This window comes from Styela clava, chromosome 7 (genome assembly GCF_964204865.1).
Source record: "Styela clava chromosome 7, kaStyClav1.hap1.2, whole genome shotgun sequence".
NCBI lineage: Eukaryota > Metazoa > Chordata > Ascidiacea > Stolidobranchia > Styelidae > Styela > Styela clava.
In genome coordinates, this window is record NC_135256.1 from 15908457 (window position 1) to 15928933 (window position 20477).

A 20477-nucleotide genomic window follows, 5' to 3' on the forward strand; every position below is an offset into this window, starting at 1 on the left:
ATGACATGGGACGTTAACAAAACTTTACGTTTTCTCGCTCAGTCGATCCGACGGCGTGGTTTTCACACTTCTTTCTTTCGCCTCATGCTCTTGTCGTGTGCAATCACGTGTAACTTTTTACGTCACACTCACATGGACCGCCGATCTAGGTGGGCAAGTTTTTTGACCCCTGGTTCAAAAACCTTGCCGACTCCTGGTCTAAATTATATCGTTTTATTTTACTGAAGGCATAATGTACAGCTTGAATTTTAAGAAATTAATTAGTTGATCGGGCATAATGTATTATGAATAATGTATGGTTTATGGCAATATTTGGGCACGACTTATTTTTCCCAAAAGATTCTGTGATAAAATGTTGCACCTATTAGCTTATAATCTGATTGTCTGACACCCACCCCTTTTTTGGAAGGTAAAAAATTTTCTGATTCAAACGAAATATTTGGAGATAAAGATATATACCATTTCAATATACTAAAACGCGTCATTTTGACCTAGTCAGCACTGAGGCAAACATTTTGAACTCATAATTGAACGCATAATTTTGTAATATCTAATTCAAACTAGCATTTTTATGCATGCTTACATATACGACGTTCTAGGCTTGACGTCAATCCGCGACGCAACAGCGACTGCTACTAATGCGACATGTTTGTTTTGTATATTAATGTTTAATACTTCTTGGGCAGGTATGGTAAACAATAGAAATAAAAAGATAAACATTTTGTCTTCGGTCACTATACAAATATAAAACGTATGTTCTGACAACTAAATAAATATTGTAGAAACTTTGGACACTGTTATGTCCTGATGCCCTGTTATCCTGATGACGATAGTAATTCACAGAATCCAGACTTCTGATGATTGATCTGATGAGATAGTTTTTTAATCTTGCTGTGGGACATACTGCATTTATGTACTTTGGGTTTTGGGGAGCGGCATGTGATACACCGGACAGGGAAACAATATCAGATTCAAGAAAATTGTGCACGTAATGTTTGGCTTCGCAAATGTTAAATTTGGTAACAGTAACCTATTTTGCGCATCTGCGAAGGAATAAACGGTCATCAATCCCATTTCACTCTCATTTTCTGCCAGATAAAATTTCCCAGATCGGATTGATTTTTTTCAACAGTAAGTCTGATTCAAAATTAGCGATCACTTATTTTTTCAAAACAAGCCTTGGCTATACGTAAAAATACTCCGAATAATTACAATCCCTTCTGATATAGCCCAGCTCTGCAAACCAAAGAAGAGAAAATTGATATGCATATTCCGTTTACATTTCTTATCCACAGACAAAACGATTACAGAAATTGATGATCCATCCCCACAATTTATATTAATTCAGTGGCTTCTTGTTATAACAGTAAACATAAATTTAATATTGGTTGGACAAAGTTCTTCCCAAGTGTTCAATCAACCTTTGATTCTTTTGTTTCTAATTTTTTTTTTTTTTTTGTGTGTGTTATTTTTGATATTACATAACTTTACTATAAAATCAAAAGCCGAATTTGTAATTGTAAATATCACACATTTTCAAATATGCACTTAATTTGTAAATAAATTGTATAAATACATCAAGCTACTTGATATACGTTTGAAATGCAGATACTCTTGATACTATACTACTGGTGATTATATTATCTGCAGTTTATTACATCATGCTGTAACGAATTCCATCCAACTTTAAGTGGTGACTTTTGTCCTGTAGTTTTCTTTGAGTAAACGCACTTCCGCACTCCTGAATATTACCTCACCATACACACGACGCCATCCATATCTCGCCTTCAGTTTAGCTTTTGTGGTGAATGACTCTCCGGGTTGAAGTGGTTTTCTGTTATATTTGGTGTTAATTAATTTTCTTTTCAAAAAGTCTTGGAAAATACACAAATGGATCCTAATTTTTTGGGGAAAATTCACTCCGAGTGATAGTTTTCCATTGGCGTGTTGACGAATACTATTATTTCGGGACAGCAAATTCCTCAAATATGCTGGCACGATTACCTAGAAAACGGATTCGTTTGAAAGAATGTGAATCTAACGCGGTCGTTAGAGAATAGATTGTGCTATTTTATACATCGTGTATTACAACAAGAACAAACCACGAAAATTTCCTGAAATTGATAAAAGTTCACTGACATCATTAATTTCCAAGATTACCTTAACCCTTCCAATTTTCATTACATATGTTTGTTAGTAGTTAATACGCAAAGCCCAGATGGTTTGAATCTTATTTATTTTCTTACCCCACTTCAGCGTAGTTACTTGATATGTCGATTCCTCTACCCTCTACGGTAAGAGATCCTTTGCTCAACGGCATTGGAAGCAAATTTTTGATAACAGCCTCGACTTCAACTTCGTCCAGCCAGTGAAACGACTCTGGCATCTGAAATTTATATCGTTATTCTCATCAAATTGAGAACCACGTGTATTGGGAATATTTTATATTTATCTGTATGGAAGACTGTTTCATCCCAAGTCCTTAAAAAACCTTTTGCTTTCTCGCCAAATGAACCAAACGAGATAGCTTAAGATGCGCGTTTATATACCCTGGATAACTACAACGAAGTATACGTCTGTAGAGCGATTCTTCAAGATTTTGTTAGATTATTGCTGCAAAGTCTAGAAAATACAATCGAAATATCTCTAATAAAAAAATTTCTGTAGGTAATAAAGCATCTCTTCAACAACCTAACATAAACAACCTAACCTAAACAAAACAACCTGTAAGCATATCTTTCTACGTACCTTGATCGTGACACAATCTGGTAACCCGAGAGTCGCATCCAGCTCTGCAATGCTAGTGTTTCCATCCAAACTACTGACAACGGTTACATTAATATTGATCGAATAATCGTCAACCAAGTGTTGAATGTAATCGTCCTTTTTCAGAGTGAAGGTGAAGCTCATATCTGCATAAAACAATTGCGTGTAAACCATTTGGTGCCACTATCGTAAATTATTGGATCTTACCAGCATGTATCAAGACCAAGTACGATATTGCTTCCAAACAAGATATTTTGACTTGGATGGTCGTTAGAGAACATTAATGTTGAGCTATACCGGATTCGACTGAAAATTTTGTTATTTAATATGGCCCGAGAAACACACTTTTTAGTCAATTTCATTAACTAAATTAATAATGTAAATAGATGAGATAGATAAAATTGGTGTCAATTTCAACAGAATTTTTAATAATAATATCTGAGACTTTTATTATCCTGGGCCAAGTTTTAGACTATAAGCGATCCAATACCGAAAAGATGTGCTTGGGATATATAAGCATAAGATCTTTGAGACGGTTTTGCGGATGTTCATATCAGCATAAACGTAGGTACATGGTATATCGTCGATCGTAAGAATGCTCGTTGTCACCATTATGTTTCATATAATGGACATAATTTTGCGCTTTCTACAAATACGTATATATCTATACAGAAACTGAGAGAAAACAACAAAAGAAAAAATTGTCATATAAAGTATTTTTCATTTATCATTACCTTTTCCACTTCCAAGCTCAAAATCTTTCGTGTATTCCCCGAGTGCTGCATAACTTTTGCCCACATTCTTCATGCTTTTTTCAGCTATTTTAATATTGGCTTGCTGTTTCTTTCCGGATACATTTTTCACCTGAAAAGGGGGCTCAATTATACCACAATCATATTTTTTTGTGTGAATTTCTAGCGTCAATAATTGGTTTCCAACTTATTCTTTCATTTAAAAAGTAGCACTTACAGAGACTTTTGTCGTAATATCTTGCCCAACTATGGCATTTTCCAATTCTTGGATTGTAATTTCAAACGCCTGTGGGACAATTTCGTAGTCAGTTTCAAAACCTTGATGTTCTCGTGTTCCCATTCCATAAGCTTTGTGGAAAGCCTTTCTTTCCTCAGCAGATCCTAAAACATTTTGTTCCCGCTTTATACTATTCCAAAATTTGATAAATGCATTTGATAATTATTAGAAAATAATTGGTGATATCTTACCTTCTGGGTATTTATATTGAGAAATGATATTCTCGGTTTGATATTTGCCCACAGCCTTTGTCCCAATGTAAACGCCAACGGCTCTAGTCATTACAATCGGGGGCCGTGTTACATTTCCCCCTTTATCCACAAACCAGTACACTTTATCAGCATTCACCTTTAGGTAAGTATATATAAATAGATAAAACTTTTTAGTCGCTTTTTGATCTCGGACGTGTTCAATTGTTCAAGCATTCGCTACGCTGAATGCGAAACCCAAATTGTTCAATGATGAGGCGTCTCATCGCAGTCATCTTCATTTATGCATTCTCTATCGTTTAACGAAAACTTTTAAAGTCACAAGCAAACGTATTTTTACTAGCAGACTCTCACCTCACTAAATACAAAGCCAGTATCTGATCCAATGTTGATGTCACCTTCTTTGACCGCTTTTACAGGAGCAGGACCACACTGCATCAACCCCTTTGAATTGTCACCAGATGGATCAAGAATAGCCGATTCCTCCTGGGGCGTGGCATCCACCACTTGCCAACCACCATAATCTATTACAGATTGAGAAACAATACATAAATTATGTACGAGATAGTCAACAATTTGCTTTTGATATGACAAACTTTGTTCTATTATAGACATTCATATTGCTTTATTTGAAGTACTCTGAATGTAGAATACTGACATACAAAAATGGATATTATTTCAAAACAGTGCTAATACATTCGTTTGTTTCCATTTTTGTGTTACAGACAAAAGAGTGAGACTCGAAATTTCATTTTCAACCGTAATGTTAGTTTTTTAATACTAGAATGAAAATTGAACATATTTTATAGCGTTTTATCATAACTTATATTTTGTCAATTTATTAAATAAAATTCTAAGCATTGTTAATTCTTATTCTAATCATGTGTAGTCATTTTACCCCCTTGCAGATCGGGACGGGCAAAGTATGCTTCGTTCCAAACGTGAAAGTTCCAAATCGAATCACTTGTATGGTCAATTTTTTCATACGTTTTACTGTCTAAGTATATATCAACGGTCTGGTTCATATCCGTGTCGTGAGCAGACTTGAAATTAGTCACCGATCTGGCAGGAATTCCAATTGCTCGCATGGCTGAAACAAGAACAACCTTCAATAAAACTTAAAGATTAGAGTCCAGTATTAGTATTTTCTAGTTATACACAATAAAACACGTTTTTATTAAACCATTTTTTTTTATCAATTTTTACCTGAAATATGCATTTCTTTTTAGTTGTAAGGTTTGTTGTCCAGGATTTTCGCAATATTTATCTACCGCACTATTCATTCAGTATTGTTGTTTTTCTGTCACAATGAATCTATTTACGTTATAAGGTTACTTTTTTGACTTAAACTAACCTGTTGTTAAAAGTCCAGAGAAGACCCAACATTGACCATATTTTACTGCTTTATAGTCATTGTCTCTCCATTCACTAATTATCTTAGCACTATCGGACCAATCACTTGGGTTATGCCCATCGTCGTATTTACCGGTCCATCTTCCAGTAAGAACCCCGCTGTCATCGTTACTGTTCACCTGAATGAAACATTGAGCTTTGACGAATGACGGCTTTTTCATACGTTAAAAATGTTACATTCATTTATTCTTTCATTTTTCAAAGTTAGTTTTGATTTAAATGAGTGTGGGAAAAGATTTTGATCGTTTAATTGTTTTATTTGTTTATTTCATCTCGGGTTCGTTTATTGGAGCCACGGTTTTAAGTAATGTATTTATACCGCAGTAGGTTTTACTGTTTTTGGCGGCTGACTAATTTTCATGGAGCTAACTTAACAGTTTTGACGATGATATTCAATTGTGAAATCGTACCGCTGCACATCCATCGCTGGTTTAATTTAATCTATGACCTGAAATCGGACTCTTATTCTGTCTTCAGAATGTTTCAATTCGTTAAAATCATTTTTTTAGGAAAATATTATTTGTACAGACTTACCATGGCCGCTAGGACACGAGACAAAAACACAGGCGAATTACATTTCTTCAGAGATTTGATAGGCTGAGCTTGAACTCTCGAGTCTTTCTGGATCATCAGAAGAACTGAATCAAGGACACCTTGATCAAATTGCGCGAAATCCCATTTCTTTTTCCCTGTGGTTCCACGCGTGTATGTACCAGTATTAATGAATCCATTATCTTCCTGGACGTATTCCTTTCGCCAGTCTTCGTTTTCCATGTAGACTACATCATCTATGAAAATTAATTTCCCGCAATTAGAATTTTTTAATGCAAGATGAGAATCGGAAATTAAAAAAAAATAGTATCTCAGAATATCGTCTTACATTTCTAGTTTAACTTCTAGTATAAACGACGTCTTTTTCCCATTAGAAAGAGTCTAAGAGCCTTCTAAACACAGCGAGTGGATTAAACACGATGAATATCGAAACCGAAATGCAACGACGCCTAAAAAATTCGGGTGTAATTATTGTACTCGAGCTTTGCTTGCATACTTGAGTGTATCGTGACAAGGGTCGTGCGATGATATTAAGAACATTAATTGATACTGTATAATCGAACAAAAGAATATATAAATTGAAAAAAAGCGAAAAGTAAGGAATAAGTATTAATGTAAAGCTAAGGTAAAGTTGATAATAAAGTTAAAGTATGATGTACCTTTTGAGTATGGATTGAAAAGTACGATGATATTCGCATCGTTGTGTGTCGATTTCACTCTACCTGCTTTAGTTCCACTGACGATATCGAGAGATACCTAACAAAATTTAAGTACGTTACTTACTACCTTGATATTGTAAACAAAGCCAAATTGTATTAGTCTTGCAAATGTGTCGTGTTTTGTGTATATTGGTAAATACCGGAGAATGATGTATGCTACAGTTAAACTACTAGTTTCACAACGCCTTCTGCTTGGTTAGCTTTTATATTGTTCACCTTGAGAAAAGTTAATCTTCAGCTTTCTATTCATTCACAGCAACGACTCGGGGCTGTCGTCTTTTTATTTTTAAACAATTTTATTGTGCCAGCAATGGCGGGAAACAATGAAAGGTAAATCGCATAAATACTGTTGGGCGTCCAACCGTGGAGAAGGAAGCGGTATTGCCTCCAACGCAATTTCCAATTCGACGAAATATATTACGAATCAGTGGTTCTGAATGCTTCGTATTCCAAGCCGCAGTCTAGCACACCCAAAATGTATTCGTCGCACGCGATATGTTTAAAAAAAATTCAAAATGATCAAGGTTATTTTGTACGGATATATTGTATAGCTATATATAGATTGGTGGTCGGAAAGTTGCAAGTTCGAGAAAATGCGTTGTGTTGTAATACAAGTTCTGCGTACAATACTGCGTAGGGGTGTCATTTCAAAATGTCATAATTTGAATCTCTGTGTATTTTCCTAGTAACAAAATCGCATAAGAAATGTACAATGGTGTATTAGAATCAACATATATATACTGGTAGTTTGTGGTGAAGACGTTTGCTAACAACATAAGAAATTGCATTGTGTATAAAGCCCATTTTCGTGTTTCGGATATAACCAATTTATGTATAGTATGTTAGCCTAAGTATCAAACTCACCTTGTAACTGCCTATAATGGCGGTTGCCGGCACGTGTACTTTCAAAGTGACCTTCTTGGCCTCGCTGTCAACAGACTCCAATACACAGTACCATTTTTCTTTTTTTCCAGGCTTATCAGAAGCGAAACATGTCATTTTTGATTTGTTTGCCTGGCTTGCTTGAGCACCTAGTTTGAATAAGTAAAAAATAATTTTCTCAAACATTTTTACGAAGTTTCTAACACATATATATAAGATGTAAGTAATCCTATTGCACATTTTACACACCATGCTTCATGCCTTAGTAAATGCAGTATCATTTCTAATAGGTTTTACGTTACAATATAATAACATTCATAGGATGGGTTTGCTAAAAATGAATACATTGAATAAAGTTACCAATCGAGAAGATGATTGAAATGTCGTCTCTTTCAGGATCGAAAGAGCGATTCCCAAAAATAACATCGACGGTGAAATCAGCTGCTCTTCTAATCACCAGCGACTTGTTTTCATACGATGAGGTATGATGAGTAGAAGTATTTCTGATTTTCAAGAAATCGATTTTTCGAACTTGCAGATTTTCCTCTGAATTATGAATAATAATAAAATAATATATCATCAAAAACATAGTGTCAAAACTGCTTATTGAGAAAAGAAAAATATTCACAAATTTTATTATAGACCAAATATTAAACTAGACTAATAGCAAAGGATTAATGTAATCTTACTTGGAGATCTATTTCTGATCTTGTTCAACCATCTTGCCACATCTTCCTCCCAGAAATTTTCAACAATGTATTCTTCAATTTCGTCTTCATTCTGCTTATAATATTGCTGCACATATTGGGGATATTCTTCCATTATCCCCAGCACTTTCTCTGCTGTCATCGGTTTCTCTGTAAGAGCAAATAATATGATAATAATTCATGTCAAATAAAATTTGAATACATAAAATTGAAAAAAAAAAACTATCAATACATGCATATTGAGAGAATCAATAATATTAATTTCAATAAATATAAATTTTAAAAATTGAAAAAGCTAATTAATTAGCGTAAGACTGTCGTGATATATTGTGTAAAAATTTGATTGCCTGATCGACTTACTTGGTTTTGATGGATTTCCTCCCATTTTGTTTTTGTTGTTCAATTACTTGAAGTAACTAAAATAAACTTGGAATTATTTAGCTTTAAAATAGAAAAAGATGTTTATATAGTTGAGAGCAATATAAGATTTCCATTTGATTATTAGTGGTGGATTCAATACATTTATATATATGAATACTTGCGCCGTTAATATTGGCATGACGATAATTTCAAATTCATTATTCTTAGGCCATTTTCTGCAAATCTCCTATTTAAAAGTATTTTACACCTTTATCAAAACGCAGAACAAACAAATTAATTCATGATAACTGTTAATATATACAGACGTATCCACGCTACCGTACCTGAATTTGTTTGGTATTTTAGTATGTATACTAAACAAACGCGGGCGAACAAGGAAATGGTATGACTTCACACTGTTGATATTTTACACTCATACGACTCCTGCGCACAATATGCCATTGCTAAAAAGCAATATACAGTTACTGGTTATTTCACTGTCATTCGCATATTATAAACTCAATCAGATGCGTTATATTGTTCGAAATTCGGGGTGTTAACAGTTTATCAGTTTTCTGTGATCTGTTTGCAAAAAATGAAATTTCAAAATCGAAGTTGCAAAAGTAAAATAACCGACTGTTTGTTTGTATATTCTTTTGCATAAAACTGAGTCAATGAAATTTTATTCATCACGCTCTAGCTAGAAAGTAACTAAATAGGAAACTGTAGTGTTTTGATTTTCATTATTTTAATCAGACTACTTTATACCATACAGTACTTCTGCAAATGCACAGAAATGTCTTGCATACGATTTCTAGATTCAATCACAGATTGTTCACCAGTGTTTTATACATTCATTTTGAATCAGCGTTAAGGGTGTCTAGAATGCAAACACATGAAATTGAATTCTTTTTTATCTGCCTTCTCAATTTTCAAACTATTTCCGATGTGTATGCAACCTTTTCTTTATCAGCAATTTGCGAGTTGATCGTGCAGCGCAGTTTGTAGATTTCCGAGCCATATTTTATGATTAATGACGATCTTTCTAAATGAGCGAAGCGCCATTAAAATCTAAATTTCATTCAGGAGAAAGTTTAGGAGGCTTAGTTTTTTTCTTATATTCCCGAAGTATCGGCGTCCATCAAAGTATGAGCGTAAGTTTAAACATTTTTGCGTCTGATAGCTCAATTGCATATATCGCTTTCTAAAAATAAATTTAATATGACTTTCCGACTGAGGCGCCAAACAAATTGGCAGACTAACAGTTTCGTCGCACATATAAGCTGCTTTTACACCAACTCCCACGCGGAAGTACAATGGCGTACGTGCTCTTTCACGTATTTAAGCCAAGGCACATCCTTCTTTCGTTGCTCAGTGAATCGCATCAACTAGCATTTTATGATGTGAATCAACACACCTTGCTATAAAAAAACAGCGACCATGAGGTTTCATTGATTCTAGGTATTCATACGTGACTGGCGAATGACACATTCTGACCATATTTGAATACACATAATACACTGTATATTTGATTTACTTTTTCAGTGTATGCTCACGTCCAGACATAACATTGTATCGCTTGACTGAGGCATAATAGCGACTCGTAGAAATTCTACACGTCAACAGCCACCTTATTTTTCAGTCAGGTTGATATTTCTTTGTTGTAATCCATAGGCAACGACTTCTCCAAAGTGGAAATAATAAAAAGACTTTAAACTGTAAACATATTTGTGATAGACTATAATGGGAAATCGTCTCTAACATTGAAGATTGTTCGTAATGAATCAAAATGCTTTCAAAATGAAAACACCTGTGTTATTTTTTACCCTTGTATTTTCTGGAACGCTAATCTTTTAGAATTAGATATTCATTCGGTTTGATCCATGAAAACGACATATTCTACTCCGACCTAACTTATATATATTGATTTATATATATTTTTGCAACGTTTTCACTTTCAGCAAGGATCGTATTTTTTGTCAATGATAATTGGTCAGAATATCAAGGGGCGCGTAAATTATTTGTTTCTAGTTATTATGTATATATAATATTACATTTGAGCGTATAAACGCTACATAAGATCTCATTCGCGTGAATCACGTTTGTCTGAATATATCAGAATGTTCTTCTATAAAGTCGTTACTGGATCAGCCAAATGCGGAAGGAACTGTGAAACACTTTTTCCGTGGGATGATATACTGCCTCAAACTTCAATGCAGTGCCGCAGGTGTATATTCAAAAGATTTAATCGAATTCACATCGTCCATAATTGAAGTTGCATATAAAGGTGTTTGGGCAATTCGACACTCCGCAATTCTTAATCGTTAAAAATTTCCTAAAATAATCAACTAGTAGACCAAAATAGGTTCAATCAAAATGCAAAAATGCCATGACATGAATTTGTGCGTCGAATATAATAGTAATCAAAGATATACAAACAATCACGACGTAGCTGTTTGCGGTCACAGGTATATCCCGATATACTCATTTCAAACCTTCCAAAGGTTGACGTATAACAGTTGATATAAACATCGATAGCTTCGAACCCTTGTCAATTTTCTGTTATTTCATCTCCGACAGTTGAAATAATATAGGCTATATTTTAATTGATATATGTAATAAATTAATTAATTAATGACCTGCCATTCGTGAATAAGGTGCTTGTCAGCGAGAATTTTTAGGTCTTTTGTCCGAAATGTCTGCTTGATGAGTAACTAAGTAATGTATTGGAACACGCTTCATGGGAGCATATCAAATATTATTGAATGATCTTGTTTACAATCTGAAAAGAGGAGACTCGGAGAATCAATCATGCTCTTCTCACCCGTTTTACTTGTTACACAATATATTCATAAAAATAGATTTCCATCAGTTCTGCTCAATGTAAAATTCGGAAGTTATATTGAAATAATCCAATGTAAATTATAAGGTAGCCGACATGGTGAGGCGCGTTTATTTAACTTCGTGATCGGTATTGTTCGCTTGCTTAGTAAAGAAAAGACTGATATTGTATATTGCCCAAACTGTCTACTAAACAGTTTTCTAATATATCATGTAGGTGACGTTAACAAAGCAGTTCTAATTCAACGCCCAAGTGGTTTTCATATAGGCAATCACGTCAATTCTAATATAATATCGTTATATTTAAATTCAAAGTGTACACAGAGTATATATTTGTAAATATTCCTACTAAAATATCTTGCTCGTGCCCGATGTATTCAGATTGGCAAAATTTTATTACTTGATTACACATTGCAATCATGCTTTACAAGCCTTTGCACCTGAGACACAAATATATTAAACCAAATGTGATTTGTAGTTTTTCTACATACGAATTTCGAGAGTATTGAACCAATTCAATCTACATTTTGGACCAGTCGACATAACAGTACGCACTTATTTAATATTCAGGCTTCGGTGACTGCTAAGTATTGTTCGCTTCACAAATTACATATAAAATAATGTTTGAGACGTGATTGAGGTATGGCAGGGCGTTAATTAATAAGTGAGTATTTTTTCTCGGTAAGCTATGTCGAGGAATCGAATACTTGTAAGTAGTCATGCTTGAAATCCTTAGTTGCAATTAAAAAATACAAACCATTATTATCCTTTTTGGGAGAAAGGGGTGAATTCAATATAATTTCCTCAAAATTATTCCCACTATTCAGCGGGCTCTGAAGCACCAAAATTCATCTTCACAAAATTCAGAATCAAAGCGAAATTTGTATAAGCATGGTTCGCTCCTTTCGCGGTTCACAAAATAGCGCGCGCAAAAAAGGCCAGCCAATAATGACTTCTCAAATCCATCAAATGATTCATTTCTAGTACATAACTACACTAAAAGTGCCACCATGTTATTCGCTAAGTCACGCAGCATCCGCGGGCGTCCATCGATCTGCTAAACGAATTTATCGCATATTGAAAAGTGAAAACACTTGCGAGTGTTGCACATGGAGTATTGGAACGGAAGCATTGCTTATAATCGCAATGAATTTATTAACATGGGGCGCCATTTAAAAATTCACTAATTTTGTTTTATTTTTGATTGTTGGTGAGTTTTTCGGGTTGTTCGCCGACCCTAGTGTACACTGACCAGCTCAGAGCTCTTCAGTTAATCTTCATCTTTACTCGAGAATTTTACAGAAGATGCAGTCAATAATATAGGAAATATGCTATTGGAATGGAGGTTATGATCAAGTCTATTTAGGTTTTTCTTATGGCATGACTATTATATCTTATACTAAGCGTGAAACGTCCAAATTTTCAATATACCAGTGCGAGGCAAACAATACTTGATCGGTATGGTGAATATCTGTGGCACACACTCCCTGACTTCAATCAGCCAGTAGCCTATTTGTTGTGCCAGGAATCCTTCCGATAAGTCAACGATGGGAGCTTGCCTTCTGGGTTTGGATACGCTTAACCTGACTGCCGCTGAAATTCCAATGCACTAAACCAGACACAGTTCCGAATCGAACTTGTTTTATTTTACCACTCAACATAAAGTGCTATTGTGGCCACTCGTGTAAGGTCAGGTGATTTAAAAATAGTTTGGACTGCAACGCATCCAAATCCTACTTAATCAGATATACATATGTAACTAAATGCAAAAATAAATACAGTTTTAGGTACAATCCTAATAACTTAATCCCTATTTCAACACATGTCTACATAAAACACAACCCTAAGTTCCCTAAAATACAACCCTAAGTTATTATTAAATCTGCAACAAAAAAAGTACGGCCCTTTTACCAGTGCTGATAAACCAAGAGACTGTCGCAACAACAGGTTGCCACAATATGCACCATATACCAATTACGTATGGGCACTAGATTGCAATCAGAAAGTATTATGTCAATTGAATGCGAGTCATCAAAAGTGGATACTAAGTCTATACCTAAAACAGTTCTAAATAAATGAAATAATATACAAATACCAATGTGCAGTGACTAAATACATCAGAATATTTGCATAAGAAAAGCAATATGTGGCAACACTATATCAACTGCCTTATTAGGAATGAAACGGCAATTATTGGCGTGACTTACTATTTGATTGTTCATAAGATTTTTACTTCAAATTATGATTTAAAATGAAATGAGTACAAATGGCAAATTCTCAATTTAAAACATGCGTTGAAGTTTGAAAAACTGCATAAATAAAATTGGAGAGAAAAAATATATATTTGTTTTCATAAATATTCTAAAGTTCTCCTTTTTTGTCCGTTATTTCGCGTAGTTTTGTTCTGTCTGAATTAATCATTAGATGAAAATAAAAGTTGATCATTTTTTCAAAATTATCTCGACTTATTCTTTCATTCTTTGCGTGGATGCTGAAATAAAAAATGATAGATTACAATACCACCAAGAACTAACTACAAAATAACATTATTTTAGCAATGAGACCCGTTACTATCTAGTTTGTTGGGTGCTTTACGACACAACGAAAAGGCTTACTTTCCATTACTAAAAACAGTAAACTTCTTACCTGGCTATTTCATCTTTTGTCAAGACCATAGGATTAAAACGATAAATATTTTCTGAGAATGTTAGATAATGCCTTGTGTCGGTGTTCGCCACTAAGGCAGCTGAAACAAAATTATGGATAGGGAATACTGAACAGTACCAAATAATATTTCGTAAATTATACGACTTGAGTTGGATACCAGGAATCAAAAAGATAAATATTTTATAGCGATGTAGTTATTGTATAAATTGTGGTGTTTCAGTTGCCATGTTGTAAACTATAGTAATGCGTGGGTACTCCTGAAGTATGCGCACCAAGATGTCGCACAACTGAACCATAATCTGGTACACAACCTGAGTTGTGCGCCATCTTGGTGCGCATACCTCAGGAGGTCCAATGCGTGGGTCTAAGATTTGTGTACATGATATTTATGCTATGTCTTCAATTAATTGATAACGAATCTCTGAAAAAACGACCTGTTACAACGATGTTCGTACGTATAACATACTATATATATCTAGCGAGTTGAAAATAGCAGTAGAAAAGAAAATAGCAATAATATATAGTTATACAGTAACCCTGTCTTCTCACCAGGTCCGATTATCACGTTATCAAAGATTTGTTCAATTGTATCTGTTAAAAGTTGATAAGTGATTGATGATGATCGACTAAATGGTGATATAGGATGAGGTTCACTTTCGTGCAACACAGTTATTCTCACTCTATCGTCGTTTATAATTCGTTGATCGTGTTGCAGAACCTGCGAATCGAATATTAAAACTATTTGCATATCTCAATACAAAACTAGACCATATTCCACCCTGGGCGGGCTTACTGAAGTTACTAAGTGGCATGAAAATTAAAAAAAAAGAAATAGTTGCCAAAAATATTATACTTCGTTTTCTATGAACACAATCACTCACATCATCCAGTGAATCCCAAGGATGTATTCTGTGATTAACAATAGCCGAAGCAGATGAGGGAATAACATTGCCCTTCATTCCACCTCGCATAATTGTAACGGCAGTCGTAGTTCTCACTCCGCCTTGCAGCATCTGATTATTTGACAACAGCCAACATAAAAGTGGCTGAAAAAGAAAAACGACACGCGACGTCAAACGATTAACCCCGTGTAATTCACTGAATACTGTAACTCTAATATCGGGTCGGGGCTTGTACTGATTAAATCGGATCAGCTTCTGTAAAACAAGTACAAAAAGTGAAAAAAAGGGGGAGGGCTTGCATTCAATATTTTATTGATTTTATATGTAAGCGAGACCAAATTCCACACGCTCCCATATATAAGTTTAACAAATAACCAATAGAAGAATTGAAAAGCCTATACAGTGACATTAGCTGAATGAAAATTTATTAGAAGGTGTCGAGAAATTTTGATTACCCCAATGCTGCCAAGAAAACAATGACCGTAAACTAAATTTCATAGAATATAAATTCTCAGGAAGAAGTATAAAATAGAATGTCGTCGTCATAAAAAAGAGCAGAGCGAAGAGCAAGTGCACCGAATGCTTATTTCTCACAGAAGAGGCACGTCATGAATCATTAGAGCAAACCTTATGAAGTATTATTCACCTTGAATAACCATATGTTACTTAAAACAATGTTAGTCGGAAAGCCGATTTCAGGTGCCAATGATTCCAACATTTCTGTCATGAGGTTGTCAATTCTACCCGGCATTTGATTTGATTGAAGTCTATAAAGAAAGATAGCAGGGTCAGAGGGTTGAAGCCGCAACATACATTCCATGAAACGTATCTAACACATTCACCTTCGGCACATTCATTATGATAATATCGAAGTCTGGATCGCTTTTCGGGTTGGATTTCTAAAGCGCACGCAGAAATAATCATCCGACTGCAAAACTCACACGATATGAAAATCAAACTCAATGATCAACTTGATAGCAAGATTCACATAAAAGCTTCTAAGTTTAATTCAGGAAATATGATTTAGGGTAAGGGTTCGCTTTCGACAAGAAAACCACTGCTAACACGTGACCGACTTTTTTAAATACCTTGATATTGCTCCAGACATAATTCCGATCGCTGTTTCTTTTGCTGGCATAGATGAATGTCCACCATGAATTTCAACACTAAGGTTCAAAAACGCAATGCCTTTTTCGGTGACCCCAACTCTGCAACGGAATTTTCATTCGAATGGGTCAGTATATCAACGTTTATACGTTCACATTAAGTCACCTCACATTTAGCAAGGTTTGCATCATATTTATATGGTAGTTACAAAAAGGAGCATCGGCGATTATTGGATAATATTGTGTTGTTATTATTCATGGGTATAGTAATTAGTTGAATCAATCCGACAGTTGAACAAATATATCACGCCTTACTTAAAAATTTGATAATTACTCTTACCCTACTGGGGAAAACTAACAGCTTGGATATAAATGAAATGTTTCAGCATCATTTCAAATCAGCATATTGTCATGGACAACTGAATTATGATTTGAAAAAAGCTAGCTCACATAAAGCTGCTATAGTTGACGTTTGGTATTTCAACCACACATCATTATTAGTTAAAATAACTTACAATGCCAAGTCCTGGTTCATACTTCCAAACAATCCCCTTGTCACAACAAGACCTTCGTCTAGTACAAAATGCAATCGATCGACACCTTTTTTCTTTAATGTTGCTGCAATATGTTTTGCACCTTGATATCCGGAAATCTTTACACATTTAATGGAGAAAGTGAGGTGGTGAAATTAATTGTCGCAGACAAATCTAGATTCGTTTGTTACTGTTATTATAGAGAAATTTGACATTTTTCAGATACATAACATTCAAAACAACTCATGCCTATTTTATGGAAATTAATATTTAGTTTTGAGTACCTTCCAATTTTGAATGACAAGAACGAATAATCTGAAGTTGATTTTCTACAAGAAATACATTTTTGTCCCACAGATGTTGCATAACGAAATTATCGGTATGTAAAAGTTGTTGACACTTTTATACTTAATACGTATTAAATAAAAAAAAATCATCTAACCTCCTCATCATGGCCATGTGCAATGTAAAAACTTCTCTGCGGCACTAATCCTATTTCCAAAAAGTATTCCAGTGCAGCAAGTTGAGCCTGTGATGTTGTAATTATCAAAAAGCATATTATCTAAAGCACGGCTTCCCAAACTTTTTGAGCTCGCGGCCCCTTTCAATATCTTGAAATTTTTCGCGGTCCCTGTTTATGTTAGTAATGCTAAACAGTTCGAAATATACATTTTTGATATTTGAATGACACAGTGACACATCTTTTAGTGGGCCTAATCGATAACAAAATAAACACGCGTTTATTCAGATGAACCTAACTCAATTATTCAGTGTGATGGGTGCGACTGCTCTTTGCCGCACAGCGAGTCTAGTCCTGGCTCAATGTTTGATAATGCAGGCCTTAATTATAATGACTTACGATGTCTGACCATCGACGGCATGGTCCTAAACCAGCAAATTTGCATTTAATGGAAACACAATTTTGTGATCGTTAATGTATACTTTATGTCTTTTAAAGTTTATGAACATGTAGGCCTGAAGAATAAAGGCAAAAAGTCCAACTTCTCTTCCTTATCAGTGCCTGATATTTCTTGAGAATGCTAAATAAAATCACCCATGTTAGCTAAAACCAGGTAAGCAAATGAATAAACTGCAGCCTACGAAATCGCAGCAAGTAAGGTTTTACCTCCACTGTTACGTAACAATAGACCATTCACTCGAAATTGTGAGATTTTTGTTTAAAACTAGTTTTAAGAGTTTCGAATCGAGTCTAAAAAAGTACAACAGATATAGTACTTGTGTAAAATTGGTGTTCTCTTTGCGGCCCCTAAAATTCGTTTTGCGGCCTCTTGTAGGGCCGCGGCCTCTAGTTTGGGAAGCCCTGATCTAAAGTATATTCAATCTAGTACATCCGCCAAATTACTACGACAAATTGTTCTAAAGTTTCGAAGAGTTTAAATATAGACCCGGAGTTCATCGATGGCACGGAATAACTTTTTCGAGTTTTTTAAATTTTATGCATGTGGAATTCACTACCTAATGGTTCTAGGAAATTTCGAAGCATAGGAAAATTCGCCGCATGAAAAATCGCCGCTCAGAGTCCTTTTAGGCTTCTGAATGATTGCTATATATAATATACTCCAATCAAATATTTATCATGCATACCATCAAAGACCCTTTATCATCCAGTGTTCCCCTTCCATAGACTATCGTTCCATCCTTATTTTCGATAGCACTAAAAGGATCAACCGACCACTCATGTTCAACGACAGGAACAACATCGAGATGAGCGGCAAGTAGATAAGGTAGAAGTGATTTGTCTCTTCCTTGTACGTGAATGAGAAGGCTGTACCCATTTACTATTTCATATTGTACATGCTTGGATTTGAATATCGTCGGGTGTGCTATAAATAATGTGAAAGGTATAGTATTCAAGTATAATAATACATCGTAACCAGAGCCGGGATTTATCATTAGGCCAGGTAGACTGAAGAATAAGGGCCTCTAGCCTTATGGACCGGTATTCCATTTTTAACTTTTCATTTCAGAGTCGTTTCTAAATGGTGAAGTCTTGTTTCAGAATAAAACCGGTTTGAATTTTATTGAACTGATATATATTTGTTTACTATTTTAATCAGGATAATAATTCATGTCCCAACTATTCGAATTTTAAGAAATATTGTATTTTTTACCTTTGTAATTTTTTTTTATCGCAGACCTGTTTATTTCGAAAAATGTCTCACTATCCTATCCAATCTAGTTTTGTCGTTAGCGTAAGTATCCTGTTTGCAACTAAAATCTCGCATTTTCATGCAGTTTGAAAACTTATTTACATCGTTATAATATATTTTACATTTAACGGGAAAGTCTATCATGACTTCATAACAAAGTTTTATGACGTCACTGTTACAGAAGGGGCTTCGTAAATGGCATAGTCTAGCTGAGGCCTCACATCGTCTAAACTAAGTCTCTCCCTGATTGTAACCAAAGGTCATGTCTCCTAATAATAGCATGATACTGACAAAAATCGATCAAAAATGTATATTGTTATCGCGCATCCGTTCATTGTGCAGTGTACGTACATCTTTTAACAACATATAGGTATATCAGTACACATTGTATGTACGTGGTAAGCAGACTAATGTTACTCAATACGCCATATTATTTGCGTAGCCTCGCCGACAGCTGAATTATATTCGCAAAACATGTATGTTTCTTAATTTCAACCCATCCACCGTCGCATAGCAAAGTACTGTATAAATATGCAGATAGCCTACGATCGCGCAAAATATATATTCTAAACGTGAGAATGTGAGAGAAAAATAGTCCACACGTCTACCACCGCCCACTCAATATGTCGTCAATTGTACAAAAACAGAGAGAATTTCGCAAATACGACTACAGTGTTCTTATGAAGGTAGTAATTATTATTTAAGAATATTTTCATACCTTGGATTATATATTCTACGAGCTTCTTCAACTCGTCTTTGTTTTGTTCATTTGCTTCATAAGAAATTGTTTCCATTCGTAAAGTATCTTTAAATCTTTCCCATCTTTTCCAATCAACCTCGATAAATGCATGGTTCTCATTTTTCGAGCATTTCGGAAGTTTCTTTTTGGATAAATTGACAATTACGAATGTTCTTATTAAGCAGATCCCGAACAAAACAACCAGTAATATTGAAAAATATTTGCAGGTTGAGCTCATGATAGAATCGAACTTACGCTACATGAACATAAGTTTTTAACATATACCTGTAACATTTAAAACGAGCGTGGGTCAAAGTCAGCAAGAACAGTGATAAAAACATAGCTTTGATCGTAGTCTGCGTCGCTACACTATTAGAACTTCAATCTTCTGTATCAAATATGGTATAAATTTAAAAACATCATAGTCTGACTGCGGTAATCCTATCTGTATGTATATTTGCTGACCGACGCTTGCATCGCGTATCGCTATCCATCTAATACTTCACGAAGGCGAAAGAACTTGATATATTCTCTGTTTATGCCATCAGATAATTGGACCACAGAAAAATGCAGATAGCGCAAGTGTACACAGACAGTAAACATTCGGTGCCGGTAACTTAGTCCGATCGATGTGTTTGCAAATCTTCCAAGCGTGACGTGGTATGATTAACTGCCTACCGGTCCACTCAGTATTAGAATGTAGTACAGTGGAAACTCTACCTACGAAATTAATTCGTTCCGGAAGCTCCTTCGTATATAGAAAATTTCTTTAGTAGGGATATATTTTACCTGTAAATGCCTTAATTCGTTATGAGCGCCCACAAACCTCAGACATGATATATGACACGACTAATTTTTGTTATAAATCGTGACTGTTTATC

General features: G+C 34.9%; 2 protein-coding genes across 3 annotated transcripts in view; both read right to left on the reverse strand.

Moving 5' to 3' along the window:
* Window positions 1-20477, reverse strand: part of LOC120328734 (N-fatty-acyl-amino acid synthase/hydrolase PM20D1-like) — a 33698-nt gene that overhangs the window by 12228 nt on the left and 993 nt on the right. The window contains exons 2-11 of one of the 2 annotated variants that reach the window (XM_039395264.2): window positions 19576-19881; window positions 18292-18530; window positions 17129-17215; window positions 16669-16805; window positions 16136-16255; window positions 15694-15814; window positions 15027-15191; window positions 14695-14863; window positions 14125-14224; window positions 13624-13969 (exon numbers count right to left, since the gene is read on the reverse strand). In XM_039395264.2, coding sequence (XP_039251198.2) covers window positions 13840-13969; window positions 14125-14224; window positions 14695-14863; window positions 15027-15191; window positions 15694-15814; window positions 16136-16255; window positions 16669-16805; window positions 17129-17215; window positions 18292-18530; window positions 19576-19834 — 1527 coding nt within the window. In that variant the 5' untranslated portion in view covers window positions 19835-19881 and the 3' untranslated portion in view covers window positions 13624-13839. Of the gene's footprint in view, window positions 1-13623; window positions 13970-14124; window positions 14225-14694; window positions 14864-15026; window positions 15192-15693; window positions 15815-16135; window positions 16256-16668; window positions 16806-17128; window positions 17216-18291; window positions 18531-19575; window positions 19882-20477 lie in introns of those variants that run through there. The other variant, XM_078114563.1, reaches the window with a different exon arrangement.
* Window positions 1265-8791, reverse strand: LOC120328816 (protein-glutamine gamma-glutamyltransferase E-like). The gene is made up of 15 exons (XM_039395358.2): window positions 8638-8791; window positions 8260-8427; window positions 7931-8116; window positions 7553-7719; window positions 6629-6725; window positions 5952-6205; window positions 5359-5536; window positions 4903-5094; window positions 4359-4528; window positions 3987-4143; window positions 3736-3899; window positions 3501-3630; window positions 2749-2912; window positions 2247-2386; window positions 1265-1834 (listed from the first exon to the last, which is right to left on the reverse strand). Exons 1-15 carry the CDS (start codon window positions 8660-8662, stop codon window positions 1687-1689), a joined length of 2340 nt encoding a protein of 779 aa, XP_039251292.2. The 5' UTR covers window positions 8663-8791; the 3' UTR covers window positions 1265-1686.

Bases quoted from the DNA above. Each gene is read 5' to 3' on its own strand.
- LOC120328816 (XM_039395358.2), bottom strand. From the start codon at position 8,662: ATGGGAGGAAATCCATCAAAACCAA. The intron at 4,144-4,358 runs GTGAGAGTCTGC...ACTTACCTAAAG, and splicing joins CTGGCTTTGTATTTAGTGAG to GTGAATGCTGATAAAGTGTA. The intron at 3,631-3,735 runs GTAAGTGCTACT...CCCCCTTTTCAG, and splicing joins ATATTACGACAAAAGTCTCT to GTGAAAAATGTATCCGGAAA.